This window comes from Hyla sarda, chromosome 1 (genome assembly GCF_029499605.1).
Source record: "Hyla sarda isolate aHylSar1 chromosome 1, aHylSar1.hap1, whole genome shotgun sequence".
In the NCBI taxonomy this organism is placed as follows: domain Eukaryota; kingdom Metazoa; phylum Chordata; class Amphibia; order Anura; family Hylidae; genus Hyla; species Hyla sarda.
Window position 1 is genome coordinate 10,941,553 of NC_079189.1, and position 20,842 is coordinate 10,962,394.

General features: G+C 45.1%; 1 protein-coding gene across 1 annotated transcript in view; it reads left to right on the forward strand.

The window, feature by feature from the left end:
* Positions 1-16,436, forward strand: part of LOC130362054 (vomeronasal type-2 receptor 116-like) — an 80,826-nt gene extending 64,390 nt beyond the window's left edge. Inside the window, exon 5 of the mRNA XM_056568812.1 lies at positions 15,538-16,436. Coding sequence (XP_056424787.1) covers positions 15,538-16,436 — 899 coding nt within the window. The remainder of the gene's footprint in view (positions 1-15,537) is intronic.
* The last annotated feature ends 4,406 nt before the right edge of the window (positions 16,437-20,842 follow it).

Genomic DNA, 20,842 nt, shown 5'->3' on the forward strand with positions numbered 1-20,842 from the left:
CCATGAGCCGCCGTGTTGTTATTTTCGGGGCGGAGGCGGAGTTGGAGTCTGTAGTTGCTCCTTTAGCTCCGTGACGGCAATAGTCTTTCGGATCTTATGAGGACATTTGATGGCAAAATGACCTGGCTCCCCACAGTAGAGGCAGAGGTTTTCGGCCAGCCTTCTCTCCTTCTCAGCTGTGGATAGAGACCTACGTAGAGCGTCGACCTGCATAGGTTCAGTTACTGACTGGGGGTCGCGCTGGGCGGTGGAAGAGAAGGAGTAAGTGGGTCTGTGGTCCGAGGACCAGAGTCTTTCTTTCTTCCTCTTGAAGAGTCTTTGATCTATCCGGATGCATAACTGAATGTACTCATCCAGATCGTCCGGGGCCTCAACTCTGGCGAGTTCGTCCTTTATTCATTCGGACAGGCCTCGCCGGAATTGGCTTCTCTGTGCTGCTGGGTTCCAGCCGGGTACATCTGAAAATAGATGCGGCATCGTTTAGAAACCACCGATACTGGCGTCTGTCACCTCTGAATCTTGATGGGAGTGGCATACGGGTGTCTGCGGACGCGCCGCGGACGTCCAGGAGTTGCCTCTGTAGTTACATAATCTCCCTCTGTTGGCTTTGGACTACGCCTTGGAGCTTGGCAAATTTCTCCTGATATGTAGTACCAAATTCTTGAAGTTCGGAAACCTGCTTACGCAGAGTGGCCATTGCGGACTCCATAGTGTGGCTGATTATTCTGTAACAGTCCTACAGGCTCACCTGAGTCAGAGGACCACTAGCTGGAGGTAGGAGTGGAGCCCAGTGGCAAGGACCGCAGGCAGGGAGTAAGTACAGGAAGTCTGGCAGAGGCGTAGTCGGTAGGCAGGCGGTGGGTCAGGGCAGGCGGCAGTAAGCGTGGTCAGACAATCCAGATGGCAACGGTGGTAGCAGTTCAGTAAGGAGGGACAAAGCAGAAGAGTAGTCGGTAGGCAATTCCTGGTCAGCAGTGGACTTCAGTAGTAGCAAATGCAGCAGATGAGGAGAAGCTTGATCAAGGCTCAGGAGCTCAATAATCAGCAAACTAGAGTGCAAGGGGCTGGACTTATATAGGGAAGTACCAGGTGTGGGGAATCAAGGGTGATGAGAAAGGCTTGGCATGACTGGGATGTGGCTGGTCACGGGTTCGAATCCCGACATTTGCAACAGATGGAAAGCCACAGATTGGGGTACAGCATCACCCATCATCACTGCGAAACTTACAAGTGACCCCAGCTGACAATCAGGAGAATATATAATGATATCAGTGACCTGAGTGACGTCTTCCCCGTTATCAGGACTTCTTCCAGCTTTATCTTCTTTGCAGAGTCTGACAACCGGACATCATAGGCTCCTCATCCTCTGTATGAAGACAATAATCAGTATTATTCTGCTAAATACTGTACCCCCTGAATATAATACTGCTACCTACTGTACCCCCTGAATATAATACTTCTACCTAATGTACCCTCTGAAAATAATACTGCCACCCACTATACCCCCTGAAAATGTACCCCCTGAATATAATACTTCCTCCTACTTTACCCCCTGAAAATAATACTTCCACACACTGTATCCCCTGAATATAAAACTACCATCCACTGTACCCCCTGCATACAATACTGCCACCCACTGCACACCCTGAATATAATACTGAGTTCTACTGTACCCCCTGAATATAATCCTGCCACCCACTGTACCCCCTGAAAATAGTCCTGACACCCACTGTACCCCTGAATATAATACTGCCACATACAGTACATACACACACACCATTCATACATACAGTACATACACACACATCATAGACATGCCGCCTCCACCTCCCCACATGCAAAATACATACATACACACACATCATGCATACACATATCATACATGCACACGCCGCCTCCAGATCCCCCTGCATAATACATCTCCACACATCATTCATACATCATACATACCGTACATACACACACATCATACATACACACACATCATACATACGACGGAACGAATACAAATATCGCACGAAACGGTTCGATTCGATTCGGAACGAATATTCTATCGCACGAAACGCTTCATTAAACTCCCTTTTACAGCGTTCCAGGCTATTGGAGACCTAAGATGGCGGATCCACATGTGAGTACATGGGGCAGGGGATTATGGGAGGGCAGGAAACAGTGGCAGGAATGAAGGTAGGCGGGCTGACCCTGAACCACATGTGAGATGCAGCCTATCAGTGTTCACTGACCCCTGTGATGTCACAGCCCCTATATAATCGGCGGCCATCTTGCCTCTCTTCATTTCATCTATGCACTCAGATGGAGAGGACGGTACTGCGTGTGTGTGAATAGCTCATACCACAGCGTTACACTGCAACTGCTACTCACATCAGCATTAGGGAAAGACAGGAGTGCAGAGTGCTGTGCTGTTACACTGAGAAGGATCATTGATTGCTAAACCTCCTATTCACGTTATTGAGCATTGCAGCAGAGAGGGGCAGATAGCTGTCAGCTGCCTCATACAAATCTCCAAGCTGCCTGCACTTTCTGAAGTATCTTATCTCCTCATTTATCAGCCCAATTGATTTTTTTTTTTGCTCCACAAATCTTCTGCTGCTCAGAATTGTGTGACAGAGTGCAATATAGGGTTTAATCCCTGAATTTTTTTTTTTTTTGTGATACTGCACTGTTGGGTCCTGCCGGTTTTCAGAAATAAGTCATATTAGTGTGGACTTTAGTGCCTTTTTACCATTTTTCACCTGTTACTCTGTCTCTGTGCTAAATTCAGTGTTATACCACATGTTATACACCTGACGATGTATTAAAGAAAAAAAAGTTTTTCCTGAGTACAAATACGCTTTTTCAGTGGCCTTATCATTGCAAAGGGCCTAAATACAAGCAAATAGCGTACCATATACTACCTTTTTTTCTGTCTCTGTGCTAAATTCAGTGTTATACCACACGTTATACACCTGCCGGTGTATTAAAGAAAAAAAAAAGTTTTTCCTGCGTACAAATACGCTTAACAGTGCGCTCATCATTGCAAAAGGCATACATACAACCAAGTAGTGTACTATTTACTAGGGATAGACCGATATCGTTTTTTTAGGGCCGATAATAGGTGGAGGTTAGGGCCGATAGCCGATAACTTATACCGATATTCCGGTATAAGTTATTGGCTACTTATCCCCCTGTGACACCGCTGCAGATCATTGATTTAAAGTGGGTGCTTTAAATCAATGCACTGCATTGGCTTTTGCAGTGCCATAGGCCGTCGCCACCTGCTTCTCTCCCCGTACCGGTCAGAGTGGTCCGGGCCATCCATCCTTCCTGTAGTGTCATTCCGGGTGGAGGGTGAACCGGTCCGGGCTGTACTTCTTCTCCGGGGTCCTCTTCTCCACTCCGGGCAGGCTCCGGCCTAGTAACGCAGCATAGACGCCGCTGTGCAGTGACGCCCGTGCACAGCGACGCACCTGATGTCACGGCGTAGCGGCGTCTATGCAGCGTACTAGGCCGGAGCCTGTCTGGAGTGGAGAAGAGGACCCCGGAGAAGGACAGCCCGGACCGGTTCACCCTCCACCCGGAATGCCGCCAGACACTACACGAAGGATGGATGGCCCAGACAACCCCCATTACGGGTAAGTTAAAAAAAATTTATTGACTCGGAGGGTGGAGGAGGGGCCCGACCGGTATAGCGGTAGGAGCAAAAATCCATACCGTGGCAAAAAAAAAACGGCATCCGTTTCACACCGGTATACCGCCTAGCACTACGGTGGGGGATGCGACGCGGTGCGGGGGGTCGGGGGGGGGCGGTCGCGGTGCGGCGGGTCGGGGGGGATGGGTGTTCTATCGCGGTTCGGGGGGCGGGGCATTATCGGCTTATCGGCAAGGTAATTGCCGATACCGATAATGCCCAAAATCGTGATTATCGGCCGATAATATCGGCCATACCGATAATCGGTTGATCCCTACTATTTACTACCTGTTATTCTGTCTCTGGGCTAAATTCAGTGCTATTACACACATTAGTATACACCTGCTGGTGTAATAAAAAAAAAAAAAAGTGTTTTTTCCACGTAGAAATACGCATACCAGTGTGCTCATCATTGCAAATGGGATACATACATCAAAGGAATGTACTATTTAGTAACTGTTATTCTGTCTAGGGTCTATATACTTTGAAAGGACAGCTGTAAGTAATCGCCTGCTGCTGTTCTATACCCTCATAAACACACTAAGTATGTCAGGCAGGAAAGTGCCAGGACGTGCACAGAGAAGGGGCAGAAGCCTACAAGCGTCAGGCAGAGTTGGAAGCAGACTTGGGGCGAGTGGCAGCAGGAGTCGCAGCAATAGGCCTGAGCTCCCGTTAACATCCAGCGGTCGTGTCGTCGACCCATCTCTCCTCGTCAATTGGTTTGCACACTCATCCCAATCATCACAAGCGACATCTGACAACCCTAGTCACCTAGTCGGTGGGTTTCTCAGACACAACCCTCAGTTGGCATGGCCCGGGAGCAGTCCCCGTAATCCCATTGCCTTTGTCCTATGCTGTTCCCTCTCCCAAAGAAGTATCTCTTGCTTTGGGTTCAGCTCCACTATTTAGCGAGGACGATGTAATAGAGGACAGTCAGCATCTAATGGGCAGCCAAGAATGTGAGGAGACATGCGTCCCTTGCTCCGCAAGGCAGCCAAGTAGTTATGTGGAGAGTGACGTGGGAGGCGGTGTTTCAATTGCTCAGGGTCCTGAGGCAGACACTGTTGTGGAACAAGAGGAGGACATCAGTGACGTGCACACATCTTTTGATGATGATGAAGCCGATCGCAATTGGGAGCTGGGTGCAGAAGCCGGGGCTTCATCATCATCAGGAGAAGAGATTTGCTCTTTGTCTATGAGGCAGCAAGGTGGTAGCACGGTTGGAAATCAGCGTGGTGGTGGCAGTACTGGAAATTCCGGAGCCAAAGGTGCCCATGGGAGACCACCTGCTTCGCGGCAAGCTACCATTCAGGGAGGTAGTGGAACAGGGGTTCCTGGAGACGGCGCCAATAGCAGTGAAATAGTGCAAACTACAGGTGGGAAAATCAGCTACTCTGCTGTGGGGTTGTTTTTCATAAAGAATCTGGAGGACCTTAGCGTAGTCACATGCAAAATCTGTGGGCAGAAAGTGAAGCGTGGCCAGGGTCCCAATCTCGTCACCACGGCCCTGCGTCAACACATGATTCGCCACCATAAAGCGGCCTGGGATAACCGTGGCTCCGAGGTAGTGGTCCAGCCTGCCGCATCACCCAGTGGCCATCCGCTACCTCCGTCATCCAGCCAAGGCTCCACCACCTCAGCCGAAGTGAGCATTGTTTCAAACCATCCTTCTTGCGCTCCTGCTTCCTCCGCTCATAGTCAGCCATTCCGCCAACAATCGATCAGCGAAGCCATGTCCAAGAGACAACAGTATGCGCCCCCTCATCCAACGGCGCAGAAGTTGAAAGTGCTCCTGTCCAAGTTGCTGGTGTTGCAGTCCCTCCCTTTCCAACTGGTGGACTCTGCAGCTTTCAGGGAATTGATGGCTTGTGCCGAGCCGAGGTGGAGAGTCCCAAGCCGTCATTTCTTTGCGAAGAAGGCAGTACCAGCCCTGCATTATTTTGTACAAGAGAAGGTGAACCAGTCCTTGAGCCTGTTGGTGTGTTCAAAAGTGCACGGCAGCGCCGACGTGTGGAACTGTAACTACGGGCAGGGACAATACATGTCTTTTACGGCCCACTGGGTAAATGTTCTTCCTGCCCAGCCACAGCAGCAAATTGGACAGGTCACACCGCTTCCTCCTCCACGCTCTCGCTCCCAGGCAGTTGGTCCTTTTACAGTGTGCGCCTCCTCCTCCTCCCCCGTGTCCTCGGCCTCCACTGCACATCCAAATCTTGGTGGCCCTTCATCGTACCACGTGTGTAGGGCACAACAGTGTCAAGCCGTCCTTCACATGGTTTGCCTTGGCGAATGGAGTCATACAGGGGAGGAACTGCTGAAGTTCATTAGGGAAGAAATCCGAGTAAGGCTTACTCCACGAAATCTGGAAATGGGAACCATGGTGACTGACAATGGGAAGAACATTGTGGCCGCGCTGCGACAAGGAAGTGTGAACCATTCGCCCTGCATGGTACACGTGTTGAATCTGGTTGTCAAGAAGTTCATCAAGTCTTCACCCCATTTGCAAGATGTCCTGACAATGGTAAGAAAACTGTGCATGCACTTCAGCCACTCGTACACCGCCAACCACACTTTGCTTGAGCTGCAGCGTCAGAACGGTATCCCACAACATAGTCTCATTTGTGATGTTGCCACACGTTGGAATTCCACCCTCCATATGTTGGACAGACTATACGAACAAAGAAAAGCCATCACGGATTTTTTGATGATACAAGCAGATAGGAGTACTCCCCTGTGTAACTTCAATGTGAACGAGTGGCAGCTCATACGTGACACCTGCCGTTTGCTGAGGCCCTTTGAGGAAGCCACATTTTTTGTTAGTCGCTCGAATTACGCCATGAACGACGTAATTCCACTCCTACATTTACTCCAAAAAATGATTGAAAACATGGCTGGTCACGGCAATGGAGATGTTGCACCTACATCAGAAGGCTACATGAGTCCTGTGGGGGATGAACTGGAGGAGGATGATGAGGGGCAGAGCGGAGCACAGTTTATGGTGGATGAGATGGCCGGTGTTTCTGGTCATTGGACAGGAGAGGAGGAGCAGGAGCAGCCAGAGGAGCTGGAGGGTTATTACGAGGGAGGCGAGACAGAGGACCCAGACACACCGTGGCAGTATGCAGTGGAGATGGAGGCAGGTAGTCCCAGTGAGTCCCTGTCACAAATGGCACGATGCATGCTGAGTTACTTGCGTAGTGACCCCCGAATTGTCAAAATTCGTCAGCGCAATGACTTCTGGATCTCCACATTATTAGACCCTCGCTACCGGCCCAGAATGGGGGCCTTTTTTACACCCACTGAGAGGGAGGACAAACTGACCTACTTCAGGGAGCTTCTACATAGTCGGTTGGCCGATGCCTATCGGCCACATGGTCCATCCACTCGCAGGTCTGACTTGGGGGGCCCTCTGCGCTCACCTTCCACTGCCACGGCTGCTGGGGAGGGGTGGAAGGAGCAGTACCGGCTCAATAAGCAGCAGCCCGAGTCTACAGTCGCTGATGAGTAGCTTCCTTCAGCCGCATAGTGAAGCTACTCATCAGCAGCAGGTGGACATGGAGCAGGACCTGAACCAGCAGGTGATGGCTTACCTCGACATGACCCTGCCAACAACCGTTGAAGATCCGCTGGACTTTTAGGCAGCCAAACTCAATTCATGGCCGCAACTAGCGGAGTTTGACCTGGAAAAGCTGTCCTGCCCGGCCAGTAGTGTGCCATCAGAGCGGGTGTTTAGTGCTGCCGGGGCCATAGTCACCCCAAGGCGAACTTGTCTGTCCACTAAAAATGTGGAGAGACTGACGTTTGTCAAGATGAATCAGGGATGGATCAGCCAGGATTTCCAGTCACCAATGACAGATGGGTCTGAGTAGATTGACCATGCTCCTACAACAAAATTTTCTCTATTGTGGTTGGTTATGAAACCCTCTGGGGCAGACCTGGGGATTGTACGGCCCGCTTGACACATACGGCCCTTTGATTGGCTCTGACCGGCCCGCGCTGATTGGGGGACAACTATGCTGCCTAATCTGGGGGACATCTATGCTGCCTAATCTAGGGGACAAGTATGCTCCTAATCTGGGGGACATTTATGCTGCCTAATCTGGGTGACATCTATGCTGCCTACTCTGGGGGACAGCTATGCTCCTAATCTGGGTGACATCTATGCTGCCTAATCTGGGGAACAAGTATGCTCCTAATCTGGGGAACAACTATGCTGCCTACTCTCGGGGACATCTATGCTGCCTAACCTGGGTGACATCTATGCTGCCTAATCTGGGGGACAACTATGGTCCTATTCTGGGGGACATCTATGCTGCCTAATCTGGGGGACAACTATGCTCCTAATATGGGGAAAACTGAAGCTTCTGGCCTTGGGCCTATAATTTTTTTAAGTTTAGCAGTAGCTAAATACATGCTTAATGCAAATGTCAACATTGATCTTTAAATGTAAGGGGTTATTAAACCCTCTTGGGTACTGCGAATGACTGCTCCAGACTAATTCTGTGTCCTTCACAAACTACTTGCCTCCCTGGTGCCTCAGGCCTTGGGCCTATAATTTTTTGAAGTTTAGCAGTAGCTTAATACATGCTTAATGCAAATGTAAACATTGATCTTTAAATGTAAGAGGTTATGAAACCCTCTTGGGTACTGCAAATGCATTCTCCAGACTCATTCTGTGTCTTTCAGGAACTACTTGCCTTCCTGGTGCCTCTGGCCTTGGGCCTTACATTTTTGGATGTTTAGCAGTAGCTAATTACATGCTTAATGCAAATTTCAACAATGATCGTTAAATTCTCGGCGCTCTGCCAGGGCCTTCTCCTACCCCGCCTGGGTTGATCCGAGGACCTCACTAACCAACTCACTAACTAATCCAATCGCTTATAGTGACGGGCAGTGTGTACAAAGGGCAGGGACTTAATAAACGCCAGCTTATGACCCTCACTTACTGGTAATTCCTCGTTTTAAGATTAAATAATTGCAATCACAGATCCCTATCACGAACTGGTTTCAGCGTGCAACACGCACCTGTCCTTGAAAGATAGAGAGACGCTAATCCGTTCAGTGTAGCGCTAGTGTGGCCCAGGACATCTAAGGCCATAACACACCTGTTATTGCTCGATCTCGCAATTGATCGGGCAAGGTAAGGGGTTATTAAAGCCTCTTGGGTACTGCTGAGGCCTACTCCTGACTGCTCCTGGTGCAATGTATGGGGTAAGTTAACACTCTTGGGTAGTGTTATTATTAAATTTACTGGTCATTTTATCAGTAATAAAATTGAATTTTGCAGAATGCTACCCGTTACACAACAGAATGCTTGTTGCGTGTGATTTTTTAATGAAAAAAATAAATAAATAGATGGAGAGGGATTAACTCTGCTTAATAATTTTTGGCGAATAGAATCCTTTTGCCATCTGATTTTTTGGAGACAGATGCACTTACACACATGTAATAATTTTTTTAATAATTTTTTTAACCAAATTTCAAACATTGTGTGGTTTATTACTTTTGAGAAGAATGTCTTTGGGTGGTCCACCATCCTGCCTCATAGAGTCTTCTGAACTGCTGTATATGCGCTTGTTTTTTTTTTTTTTTAAAGTAAAAGGTATTTTGTCCGACAATTTCGATAAAATTTTGCGTTTTTTTGGGGTGGATTGTGATGCCCGGGTGATGGGAGTGTAGTGTGTACTCGTTCATCTATCAACTCCAGTCTGTGTCCGTTAGGCAATATATGGGTTACTGATGCAGCAGAGGTGGGGCCTTGGTCTTAGAATTTCAATTATTTTAAAAAATTGAACATATTGTGTGGTTTATTATATTATAGAAGAATGCCTTTGGGTGGTCCACCGTCCTGCATTATAGAGTCTTCTGAACTGCTGTATATGCACTAGTTTTAACAAAAAGGTATTTTGTCAGACAATTTAAAAAAAAATTGTGTTTTTTTGGGGTGGACTGTGAAACCCGGGTGAGTACTCGTCCATCAGCCAACTCCAGGCTGTGTCTTTCAGGCAATCTATGGGTTACTGATGCAGCTGAGGTGGGTCCTGGGTTTAGGAATTTCAAATTTTTTTTTTTTATTCAACAATGATGTGGTTCATTATTTTTGAGAAGAATGTCTTTGGGTGGTCCACTGTCTTGCCTTATAGAGTCTTCTGAAATGTTGGATATGTGCTTGTGCTTACACAAGTTGTAAATTAAAAAAAAAATTATAAAATGTTGTAGATTTTGGGGCGGATTGGGAAGCCCTGTGTGTACTGGTGCATCAGCCAACTCCAGGCTTTGTCCTTCAGGTAATAAATGGGTTCCTGATGTCGCAGAGGTGGGGCCTGGGTCTGGGAATTTAAAATTTTTGGATTGCGGATGCTACAAAAAAAGATGGACACACCCTAATCTGTTCAGTGGAGCGCGCCTGCGGCCCCGGACATCTGAGGGACATAACACACCTGTTATTGCTCGATCTCAGGAGAAGGGGGTTCATCATCGGGAGAAGAGAATTGCAGGTTGCTCTTGAGTCAGCAAGGCGGTAGCAGGGTTGGCAGTCAGCGTGGTGTGGCAGTAGTGGAAATTCTGGAGCCAAACGTGCCCGGGAGAGACCACCTGCTTCGCGGCAGCTTACCTTTCCGGAAGTTAGTGGGTTACCAGCACCGGTCGATGAAAGATAGAGACACGCTAATCCGTTCAGTGGAGCGCGCCTGCGGCCCCGGAAATCAGGGGTTATAACACACCTGGTATTGCTCGATCTCGCAATTGACCATGCAAAGGTAGGGGGTTATTAAAGCCTCTTGGGTACTGCTGAGGCCTACTCCTGACTGCTCCTGGTGCAATGTATGGGGTAATTAAACACTTTTGGGTAGTGTTTTTTTTTTTTTATTTACTGATTATTTTATCAGTAATAAAATTGAATTTTCCAGACTGCTAATCGTTACACAACGGAACGCTTGTTGCCTGTGATTTTTTAATGAAAATAAAAAAAAAATTAAAAAATACGGACAGGGATTAACTCTGTTTCATCATTTTCTGCGAAAAAAGTCCTTTGGTGATCTGATCTTTTGGAGACAGATGCGCTTACACACATATTGAATTAGTTTTTGTAAAAAAATTTCCAACATTGTGTGGTTTATTATTTTTGAGAAGAATGTCTTTGGGTGGTCCACCGTCCTGCATTATAGAGTCTTGTGAACTGTTGGATATGCGCTTGTTCTTACACAAAGGTATTTCTTTAAAAATTTTCTAAAATGTTGTTGTTTTTTGGAGGGGATTGTGAAGCCCGGGTGTGTACTGGTGCATCAGACAACTCCAGGCTGTGTCCTTCAGGCAATATATGGGTTCCTGATGCCGCAGAGGTGGGGCCTGGGTCTGGAAATTTCAAATTTTTGGATAGCGGGTGCTACCAATGAGAAATCTTTGTCAAAAATGTCATATATTGTGTTGTTTTTTTGGGGGGGGATTGTGAAGGCCTGGTGTGTAGTGTACTAGTGCATCAGCCAACTCCATGCTGTGCCATTCAGCCACTACATGGTCTCCTTTTGCTGCCAACATGTCCACGCTATGTCATTCAGTCACTATATGGTCTCCTGACACTGATGCCACCACCAGGCTCTGTCATTGTGCTGCTGTGAGGCACTGATTCTAAGAGCGATGCCAGTAATCTTCATGCTATTCTGAATAACAGTATTATTTCACTACCCCAGCACACTCCATAGGCGTTTTAGGACACAGCAAAGTGTTCTATACCCCTATAGAGGCTGTATGTAGGCTAGAAATAGCCTTTTTTAACATCGATTTGCCGTGAATAAATTTGGATCGAAACAAACTTTTCGGGAAAATTCGGCGAATCGGCCGAATCAAATTTTTGAAAAGTTTGCTCATCTCTAATTATTATATTCAAAATAAAAGTTATGTTTTAAGGATTCTGTGTCTATTGCTAATATACTGAAAATACCAGCAGCAAGTTATGGCAGACCGGTGTGAAGTAGTATCTCGTATACAGCAGGAGGTTTAAAAAAACTTTTTTTATTTATTTTTACAGGCCTAACTGGATGTAGCAGCAGCAAAGCTAAAGGCGAACTAGAGGGACTAATGTGAGCCAGGAGGAGGCAGCCTAATAGTATCCAGTGTAGAGCAGAAGGTTTAAAATATAGGTTTTTCAAAATTTTTGCCACCAGACAGCAGGCATTGGTGGATCTGGCATACTTGTCGCCAGGCCTTGTGATGCCTTTCCATGTGCTTACATAGAGGCCTAATTCCTAAAGTTGGACGCTGGCTGTGCCTTACTTTCTCTCTGCAGATACAGCACTGTGCCTGGTTTCCTGCATCTGGCAACACAGTAAGGAATTTACAGATAGCAGGATACCGTAAATAGCTAGGTTCATACAAACCCAACTGTGACCCTGTTTTAGAAGGTTTTTTTTTTCTAGTCTGCAGATCCGGCACCAACCTTGTCTGCACCTGAGCTGCTCAGACCAACAGGCCTGCTGACATTCTCATCCTTAAACTTCTTTTCATCATGCCCACTACTCCTGTTAGGGTGCCTTCACACTGCGGAATCTCTGCTCGCAGAATTCCGCGAGCGGAGATTCTGTCTGGTGGGCGCTGCCAAAAAATACTTTGGCGCGAGGGCTGTGGGGCACTGAGCCATCACATTGATGGCTGTGCTGTGCTTGCGGAATCCGCACAAAGAATGAACATGTTCTTTCTTTGGGCTGAACAATTTTCGCAGTATGAACGGGTCTCACGGAGACTCATTCACACTAATGTTAAGTTCATACCACGGAGTTCCGTGGGAATTCTGTAGTGTGGGCATACCCTTAGTAAGAACTTCTGATGTGTGATAGTGGCCTCCTTGTTCCCCCTCTGCACATCCACCATGAGGCCTTACGGTATACCCACAACGCCAACCACCACCAGTCCCACTAGTGCTATGCTCGGCCACTGCATCACCCTCCACCACTCACCAACATGCACCAAAGGCTGACTGTGACACGACTCCTCCTCGTGGCTAGTGGTATTCTTCTGTTGAGCAATACGGGGAGGAAGCAAAGATGGACATGAGGAGACAGAGTATAGACATTTCCACTGTGCCATGTGACTGTAAATGAGGAGGAATCCACTGACAGCTGGCTTACCATCAAACTCTTCTTCCAACTCATATGAAGGCCTATGGCTCTCGAAGAAAAACTTCATTATTTAGATATCAAAACGAAAACAGGGACAGCTTACCTAGTTGGGAGTGAGAGCTGCCACTCACAGTTCACAGGTGTGGGGACATACCACAAGAGGCAACTAGTTTCACAACGTACATTGACACTTCTTCCGACCAAATGTATGTCACAACCAGGTAGATACAATGTGTGTTTGCTAAAATCAATAAGATTCACATTGTTTGGTTTTACAAGGTTAAGTGTTGTATGCACACGCCATTTATTGTGATGCTATGTTTCAACCGGTAGGTATAATGTGTAATCCCTGAAAAAGTAAGTAAAAACGATATTCTGCGCTTATGATGTTTTGCTATCATGAAGGTCAGCCACAGCTTTGCTTAAAGGGGTACTCTGGTGGAAAACCTTTTTTTTAATTAATTAATTTTTTTTTTTTTTTTTTATCAACTGATGCCAGAAAGTTAAACAGATTTCTAAATTACTTCTATTAAAAACATCTGTTGAGCAATACGGGGAGGAAGCAAAAATGGACATGAGGAAACAGAGTATAGGACAGACATTTCCACTGTGCCACGTGACTGTCAATGAGGAGGAATCCACTGACAGACAAATCCCTGCAAGCCTTTTTATAGGTTTGTAGAAATAAAACTAAACAGCTACTGGGGGTACTCTGGTGGAAAACTTTATTTTATTTTATTTTTTTAATCACCTGGGGCCAGAAAGTTAAACAGATTAGTAAATTACTTCTATTAAAAATTTTAAATCCTTCCAGTACTTATTAGCTGGCTGTACACTACTGTATGTATATGTCAGGAACTGTCCAGTGCAGGAGAAAATTCATATAGCAAACGTATGCTGCTCTGGACAGTTCCTAAAATGGAAAGAGGTGTCAGCAGAGAGCACTGTGCTTGTGACAAAAAAGAAATCCAAAAAGAAAAGAATTTCTTTTGTAGTATACAGCCAGCAAATAAGTACTAGAAGGATTAAGAATTTTTAATAGAAGTAATTTACTAATCTGTTTAACTTTCTGGCACCAGTTGATTAAAAAAAAAGTTTTCCACCGCAGTACCCCCAGTAGCTGTTTAGTTTTATTTCTACAAACCTATAAAAAGGCTTGCTGGGATTTGTGGAACAATATCAGGGTTCTCTAGCAATGGAGAGGACCTCCCCCTAAAATCAGCCCACAGATCAAGGCTGTGAATGATCACTTTGCTGTGGATTTTCGTGTAGTCCCTATGGGATTGGTGCTAAGCCTGCTGCTTAGGTTATTGATGGTATAAATGCTTTTTGGAATCTGCAGGATTCAGGCTCCTGTTCATACACACACACACACACACACACATGTGGTATCCCGGTACCGTATTATATACCTTACCTGTATAGAGGTCCCCATAGCCAGAATCCCTAGGACAACAGGGTCCCTCTGTTGTAGATCCCCCCCCCCTTGTCACCTCACATTTAGTCTATAATTATATAGCAGTTCTTATAATATAAGTATAAGGATATATATGTTTATACTTAGTTGTCTACCTGTACGGAGCGTGGCAGGACCTGCGGGTCACATGAATAGGTTGAAACTCTATGGTTTTGCTTTAGGACCTTTGGAGGTTTCCGTGACATATCACCCACAATGCACTGTAACGGTGAGTGACAGTCGTTACGGACCGATCCAAAATGGCAGGCCCCTGCCCATATAAGGGACCCACGCCATCTTGATCCCTCTCTTGGGTTGCTGACTCTGGAAGAGGTAGGACCTCCGCAGCTTACAAGACAATTTACTAGGCCAAAGCCTTGCGGCCTCTAATCTAGCGGATAGACTAAGCAATTCCCCGCTACTGATCGCAAGATCACTGGACCTAATTACTCCCCTATATCCAGCAGATCTCTGCTATATAATCCTCCAGAAGCTAAAGTGGGCTTACCTGATCCCAACCGACTGTCAATCGCTGCTCAAGCTATATGTAAAGAGACTCTGTTATCTGGACTGTTACTGCTGTTACATGCACAGAGATTCATCAGTAAAAGTTCCTGCAAGTTTTCAGTTAACAGCGGTTGTGGACAATCCTTTATTTCTGCATCACCTATTGCTCTTGGGAAGGGTGACAATAGTCCTATCACGAAACACAGTATTTAACCTTCACCCTGGCGTCACAAGTGACAAGGGTTAACAGCACCCTTAACTATCCTGCACAAGGACACCCTAAACACCCTGCACTCCCACAAGACAGTATCCTCTCATCCGCCACCACACACACACTTTATGTCTGTGTCTCTGTATCACTCTCTCGCTCTCAGTATCTCTATGTTCCTTTCACTGTATCTCTCCCTCCATGACTGACGTAATCTCAACAGGCTGATGCTTACAACAGCTGTGTAAAAGTCCCTACCCACTTGCTGTCTTCTAGGAGCTGACTAACACATAAACCAGCAAATTATATGATAACCTGGCATCATGTGACCACCCCCTGCTCCTACTGCTTCCTCTGGGTACCAATCTCCATGCATTTCATGTATTCCGAGTTTTTTCATGCTTCGCAGAGCTGAATCAGGAGAAGTTTGAAAGTTTGGAGAGCCGAGCAAAACACAAAATTTGGGTTTGCCGGTTTCGATCATATCTATTTATAATTTACATCAACAAATATCAAAGGTTTTTGGATTTCTTAATACATTATTTTCTTTTTTTTTATTTATTTTCAGATAGTGAAAACTGCAATAAATGTCCTCATGATCGATGGCCAAATGAAAAAAGAGATAAGTGTATGCCAAGGGATATAGAATTTCTATCATTTGAGCAGGACACCATGGCTATAATTTTTCCCTCCATATCTGGACTATTTCTCATCATAACCGTCTCTGTATCAGGGATTTTCATCTCATTCTTGGACTCTCCTATAGTAAAAGCCAATAATCGGAACATCAGCTTCATTCTTCTTCTATCCCTGAAGCTGAGTTTATTCTGTGTGTTCCTGTTCATTGGTCACCCAGATGATATAACCTGCATGTTACGACAAATCTCCACCGGAGTCACCTTCACTGTTGCGGTGTCTTCTATCCTGGCCAAGACCATTATGGTTTCCATCGCTTTCAAAGCCACCAGACCTGGAAGCTTCTGGAGGAAATGGATGGGGGTAACACTGCCCAATTCTGTAGTATTGATCTGCTCCCTTGTTCAGGTTCTGAATGGAATTATTTGGTTGTCGGTTTCTCCTCCATTTCAGGAGCAGGACATTGACTCTTATCCTGGAAAGATCATCATTCAGTGTAATGAAGGTTCTGTGGTGGCTTTTTATTTCATGTTGGGTTATTTGGGGTTTCTGGCAGCGGTGAGTTTTGTTTTGGCCTTTATGGTGAGGACATTACCTGATATCTATAATGAAGCCAAGTACATCACCTTCAGCATGCTGCTGTTCTGTAGTGTGTGGATCTGTGCCATCCCAGCGTATCTGAGCAGTAAGGGGAAGGACATGGTCATGGTGGAGATATTTGCTATATTGGCTTCAGAGATTGGGATTCTGGGCTGTATATTTTTTCCTAAATGCTACAAAATTATAAGGTTGAAAATGAATAGAAGAAGGCAGTTCCGGGATAAACAATAGTTCTTGTACTGATAATACTAAGTACATTCCTAATAACATGAATTGTTCATCTTATACCGTACAGAAACATCATTTACAACATCATATATCTTTAAACGAAACTCTTGTGTGTAGAAGATAACTCGGCACAGCTCGCCTAATCAGCCGCACATACAACTCAATACCTCTGTTGGCCGAACCACGCCAGGTGGTGCTCTCTGGATACTGCAAGACATGCTTCAGTGAGGCCAGGTGAAGCATATCTTGCGAAACGGCACTGTAGTCCCGAACGAACATCCCCCTGTATACTGTCCACCCATGTCCTGCACTATTTGTACCCTTCATGGCACAATAAAGAAGCATTGAAGTTTACGCATTTGGTGAGTTGCCCTGGTTTTCTTTCTATGTATTGGAATATCATATATCTTTATTTCAGTGTTGCATATTTTGGTACATTTGAAGACCAGGGATCTCCTGAGGATTGTGAAAAATCTGATAAATACTTTAAAGGCATAAATTGGTTACATCAATATCTATGGTCCTGGCTTAAAATATAATGTATTTGTTACTGGGTTAGTTACATTGTGTTATTTCATTCTCCTGTGACATATCTTTTTTTAACTCCTGTGTCAACCAGAAACAAAATGAAGGTAGAAATGAATTGGCACCGACTTTTATTACTGCTATAAATGCAACATTGTTAACATTTCGATAATAAATGGAGATGGAGTATGTATGTGCCAATTTCGGAACCTAGGGGGTGCTTCACGGAAACAGAGAATATGCCAAATGTATCAATGCCAAGAAGATTGAAAACGGAGCACTCACCCGATAGTTGTCCTCAAAGATGGGCTGATTAAAGAGCGGGGACTTCAGCAGGGAGGCGGTAGATGGAACGGGGGGAGCTCAGACGCCGGCTACGGTCCGTATCATGCCAATGGGTGCCGTTGTCTGAGATTCCCCCTCTTCCATCTACCGCCTCCCTGCTGAAGATCCCGCTTGGGATTCAGCCCACCTTTGAGGACAACTATCGGGTGAGTGCTCCGTTTTCAATCTTCTTTTTTAATTCCCTTATCTCGGCTTTAGAGTGGAATAAGTATGGGGCATTAGCCTCTCTTGTAATGTACTGATCAGGAATAAGTGGTTGGGGGTATATTTTCTCTGCTTTTTATTTTAATTATTTAATTAAAGAATAATAATTAAAGATTAAAGTTTTTCCTCCATTCATCCGCCCCGCTTGTTTGTTATACATAGTTGTCTGTATCTTGCTTAACCCCTTAAGGACGCAGGACATAAATGTACGTCCTGGTGCGGTGGTACTTAACGCACCAGGACGTACATTTACGTCCTGTGCATAACCGCGGGCATCGGAGCGATGCCCGTGTCATGCGCGGCTGATCCCGGCTGCTGATCGCAGCCAGGGACCCGCCGGCAATGGCCGACGCCCACGATCTCGCTGGCGTCCGCCATTAACCCCTCAGGTGCCGGGATCAATACAGATCCCGGCATTTGCGGCAGTGCGCGATTTCAATGAATGATCGGATCGCCCATAGCGCTGCTGCGGGGATCCAATCATTCAGAACGCCGCACGGTCGTCCCCTTACCTTCCTCCTTCCGGCTCCCGGCGTCTTCTGCACTGGTCTGAGATCGAGCAGACCAGAGCAGAAGATGACCGATAACAATGATCTGTTCTATGTCCTATACATAGAACAGATCAGTATTAGCAATCATGGTATTGCTATGAATAGTCCCCTATGGGGACTATTCAAGTGTAAAAAAAAATGTAAAAGAATGTAAAAGTAAAAGTAAAAAAAAAGTGAAAAATCCCCTCCCCCAATAAAAAAGTAAAACGTCAGTTTTTTCCTCTTTTACCCCCAAAAAGCGCAAAAAATAAATTTAATAGACATATTTGGTATCGCCGCGTGCGTAAACGTCAGAACTATTAAAATAAAATGTTAATTATTCTGTACGGTGAACGGCGTGAACGTAAAAAAAAAAAAGTCCAAAATTGCTACTTTTTTAATACATTTTATTTAAAAAAAATTATAAAAAATGTATTAAAAGTTTTTTATATGCAAATGTGGTATCACAAATGTGGTAAATGAGCCCTCATACCGCCGCTTATACGGAAAAATAAAAAAGTTAGAGGTCATCAAAATAAAGGGATTATAAACGTACTAATTTGGTTAAAAAGTTTGTGATTTTTTTTAAGCACAACAATAATAGAAAAGTATGTAATAATGGGTATTATTTTAATTGTATTGACCCTCAGAATAAAGAACACATGTCATTTTTACCGTAAATTGTACAGCGTGAAAACGAAACCTTCCAAAATTAGCAAAATAGCTTTTTTCTTTTTAATTTCCCCACAAAAATAGTGTTTTTTTGGTTGCGCCATACATTTTATGATATAATGAGTGATGTCATTACAAAGGACAACTGGTCGCACAAAAAACAAGCCCTCATACTAGTCTGTGGATGAAAATATAAAAGAGTTATGATTTTTAGAAGGCGAGGAGGAAAAAATGAAAACGTAAAAATTAAATTGTCTGAGTCCTTAAGGGGTTAATAGATTCCTATACGTTTTTTTTTTTTATATCACTGACATAGGTGTTTCAATGTATTAAATGTTAAAAGTCAAATGCAGAAATAAAGTTGTATATTATAGTTCGCATAGTTTTTTCATGGACCTGATATAATCATTATTCTTGTACACCCGTAAACAGTCATTTCGGTGTTATCTATCTCATAGTACATACACACTACTCCTTTAGGTTATCTATTCTTTGGCATTTGATAAATTAGCTAACAAGGTAAATGTATCTCTAAATATATTTGCCTTCTAAATCAATTTCCCTCTATTAGCATATTCGTATTCTGCGCTGTGCTCTGAGGTAGGAACGCATGCGCCATTCGTTTACTGACGACTCACAGATCCTAGTGACGCATTAACGCATGTGCTCTGGCACTGTAGCAGACCGCTCTCACAAGAAGAGCTGCCTGTAAACGAATGGTGCATGTGCTCCTACCTCAGAGCGCAACGCAGAATATGAATATGTTAATAGAGGGAGCTGAATTCAGGAGGCAGAAAGAAGTAGGGGGTGGGCAGCCATTTGGGCCTTCTCTCCTACATGCAATTAACCAAACTGAGCATGGGAACTTCTCCAGGCAATGTCACAGGAGCCACTGGACCGAATTTGGTAAGTGACACCTCTTTGCACTCCTGGTCACCCTCATTATAACCCAGTGTATTGGTTTTAGTGTGGGTGATCAGGGTGACAGTTTTCCTAATGACGCATATACATTTTCACGCAGATGATGCATATACTTTGAGTGTATCTATGCCTAGTGTGACGTCTCTGGTCATGCACATTTAAATTTTTTCCTCCTCACCTTGGACACTGTCAGATATAAAAACTTTTCATATCTTGTACATCTTGGCAAAACAATAGCTTCATTTTGACTTGATGGCTCAGGAAATTAATCTTCAGTTACAAAATGCTGAAAATCTAAGTAGTTCGCAAGGTTGGCACCTGTTTTATTGCCAATCCAGATTTGGGCCAGGCTGGATACAGTTGTGTATTATGTAGGGGCCCTTACTCTTTATATTTCCATCCTCAGGTTAGTGGTCCAATGGTGTTTAACCCCTTAAAATCAGTTACTTATTCGTAATACACATAAGCTGCTGGCAAAGTTGGCACCCATTTTCTTACCAATGCACTTTTTGGGCCAGTCTGGAGGCAGTGTGCTATTATGTAGAGGCCCTTACTCTTTCAATTCCCATCCATAGGTCGGTGGCCCAATGGTGTTTATCCCCTTAAATTCCTCAGTTACTTATTCAAAGTGCAAAAAATATATGTAGTTAGCAAGGTTGGCACCTGTTTTCTTGCCAATCTACTTTTTGGGCCCGGCTGGCAACAGTTGGGTATTATGTAGGGGCCTTAGTGTTTATATTTTCGCCCTAAGGTTAGTGGGCCAATGGTGTGTAAAACACAAACTAGATTTTTATGTTATTTTTTTCTGAATCTGATTGTTCCCAAATAATATTCAACATTTATGTACAAAAAACAAGTTTACTGCAGAGAAATAAGAGGAGAAAAGTTTTTTTTTGTCTTAGAAATGTACAAGAAAATGCTCGATTAAGAAACCAACTTCAGTGAATAAGAAACTGGCAAAATAAGAAACCAACTTTTAAGGCGTACTCGGCCGCACACATGTTTTCTCCGGATCGGCACCCCCGTGATCTCCGGTCCGGCACCCCTGTCATTCAGGTCACGGAGTGAACTCGGCAGTATCCAGCGTTCCTTCAGAACGCTGGGTGTGGCCGGTGGGGGGTCATGAATTCACGGCCTCATCCCCTCTGACGTCACACCATACCCCCTCAGTGCAAGTCTATGGGAGGGGTGGACGGCCGAGTACTCACTATT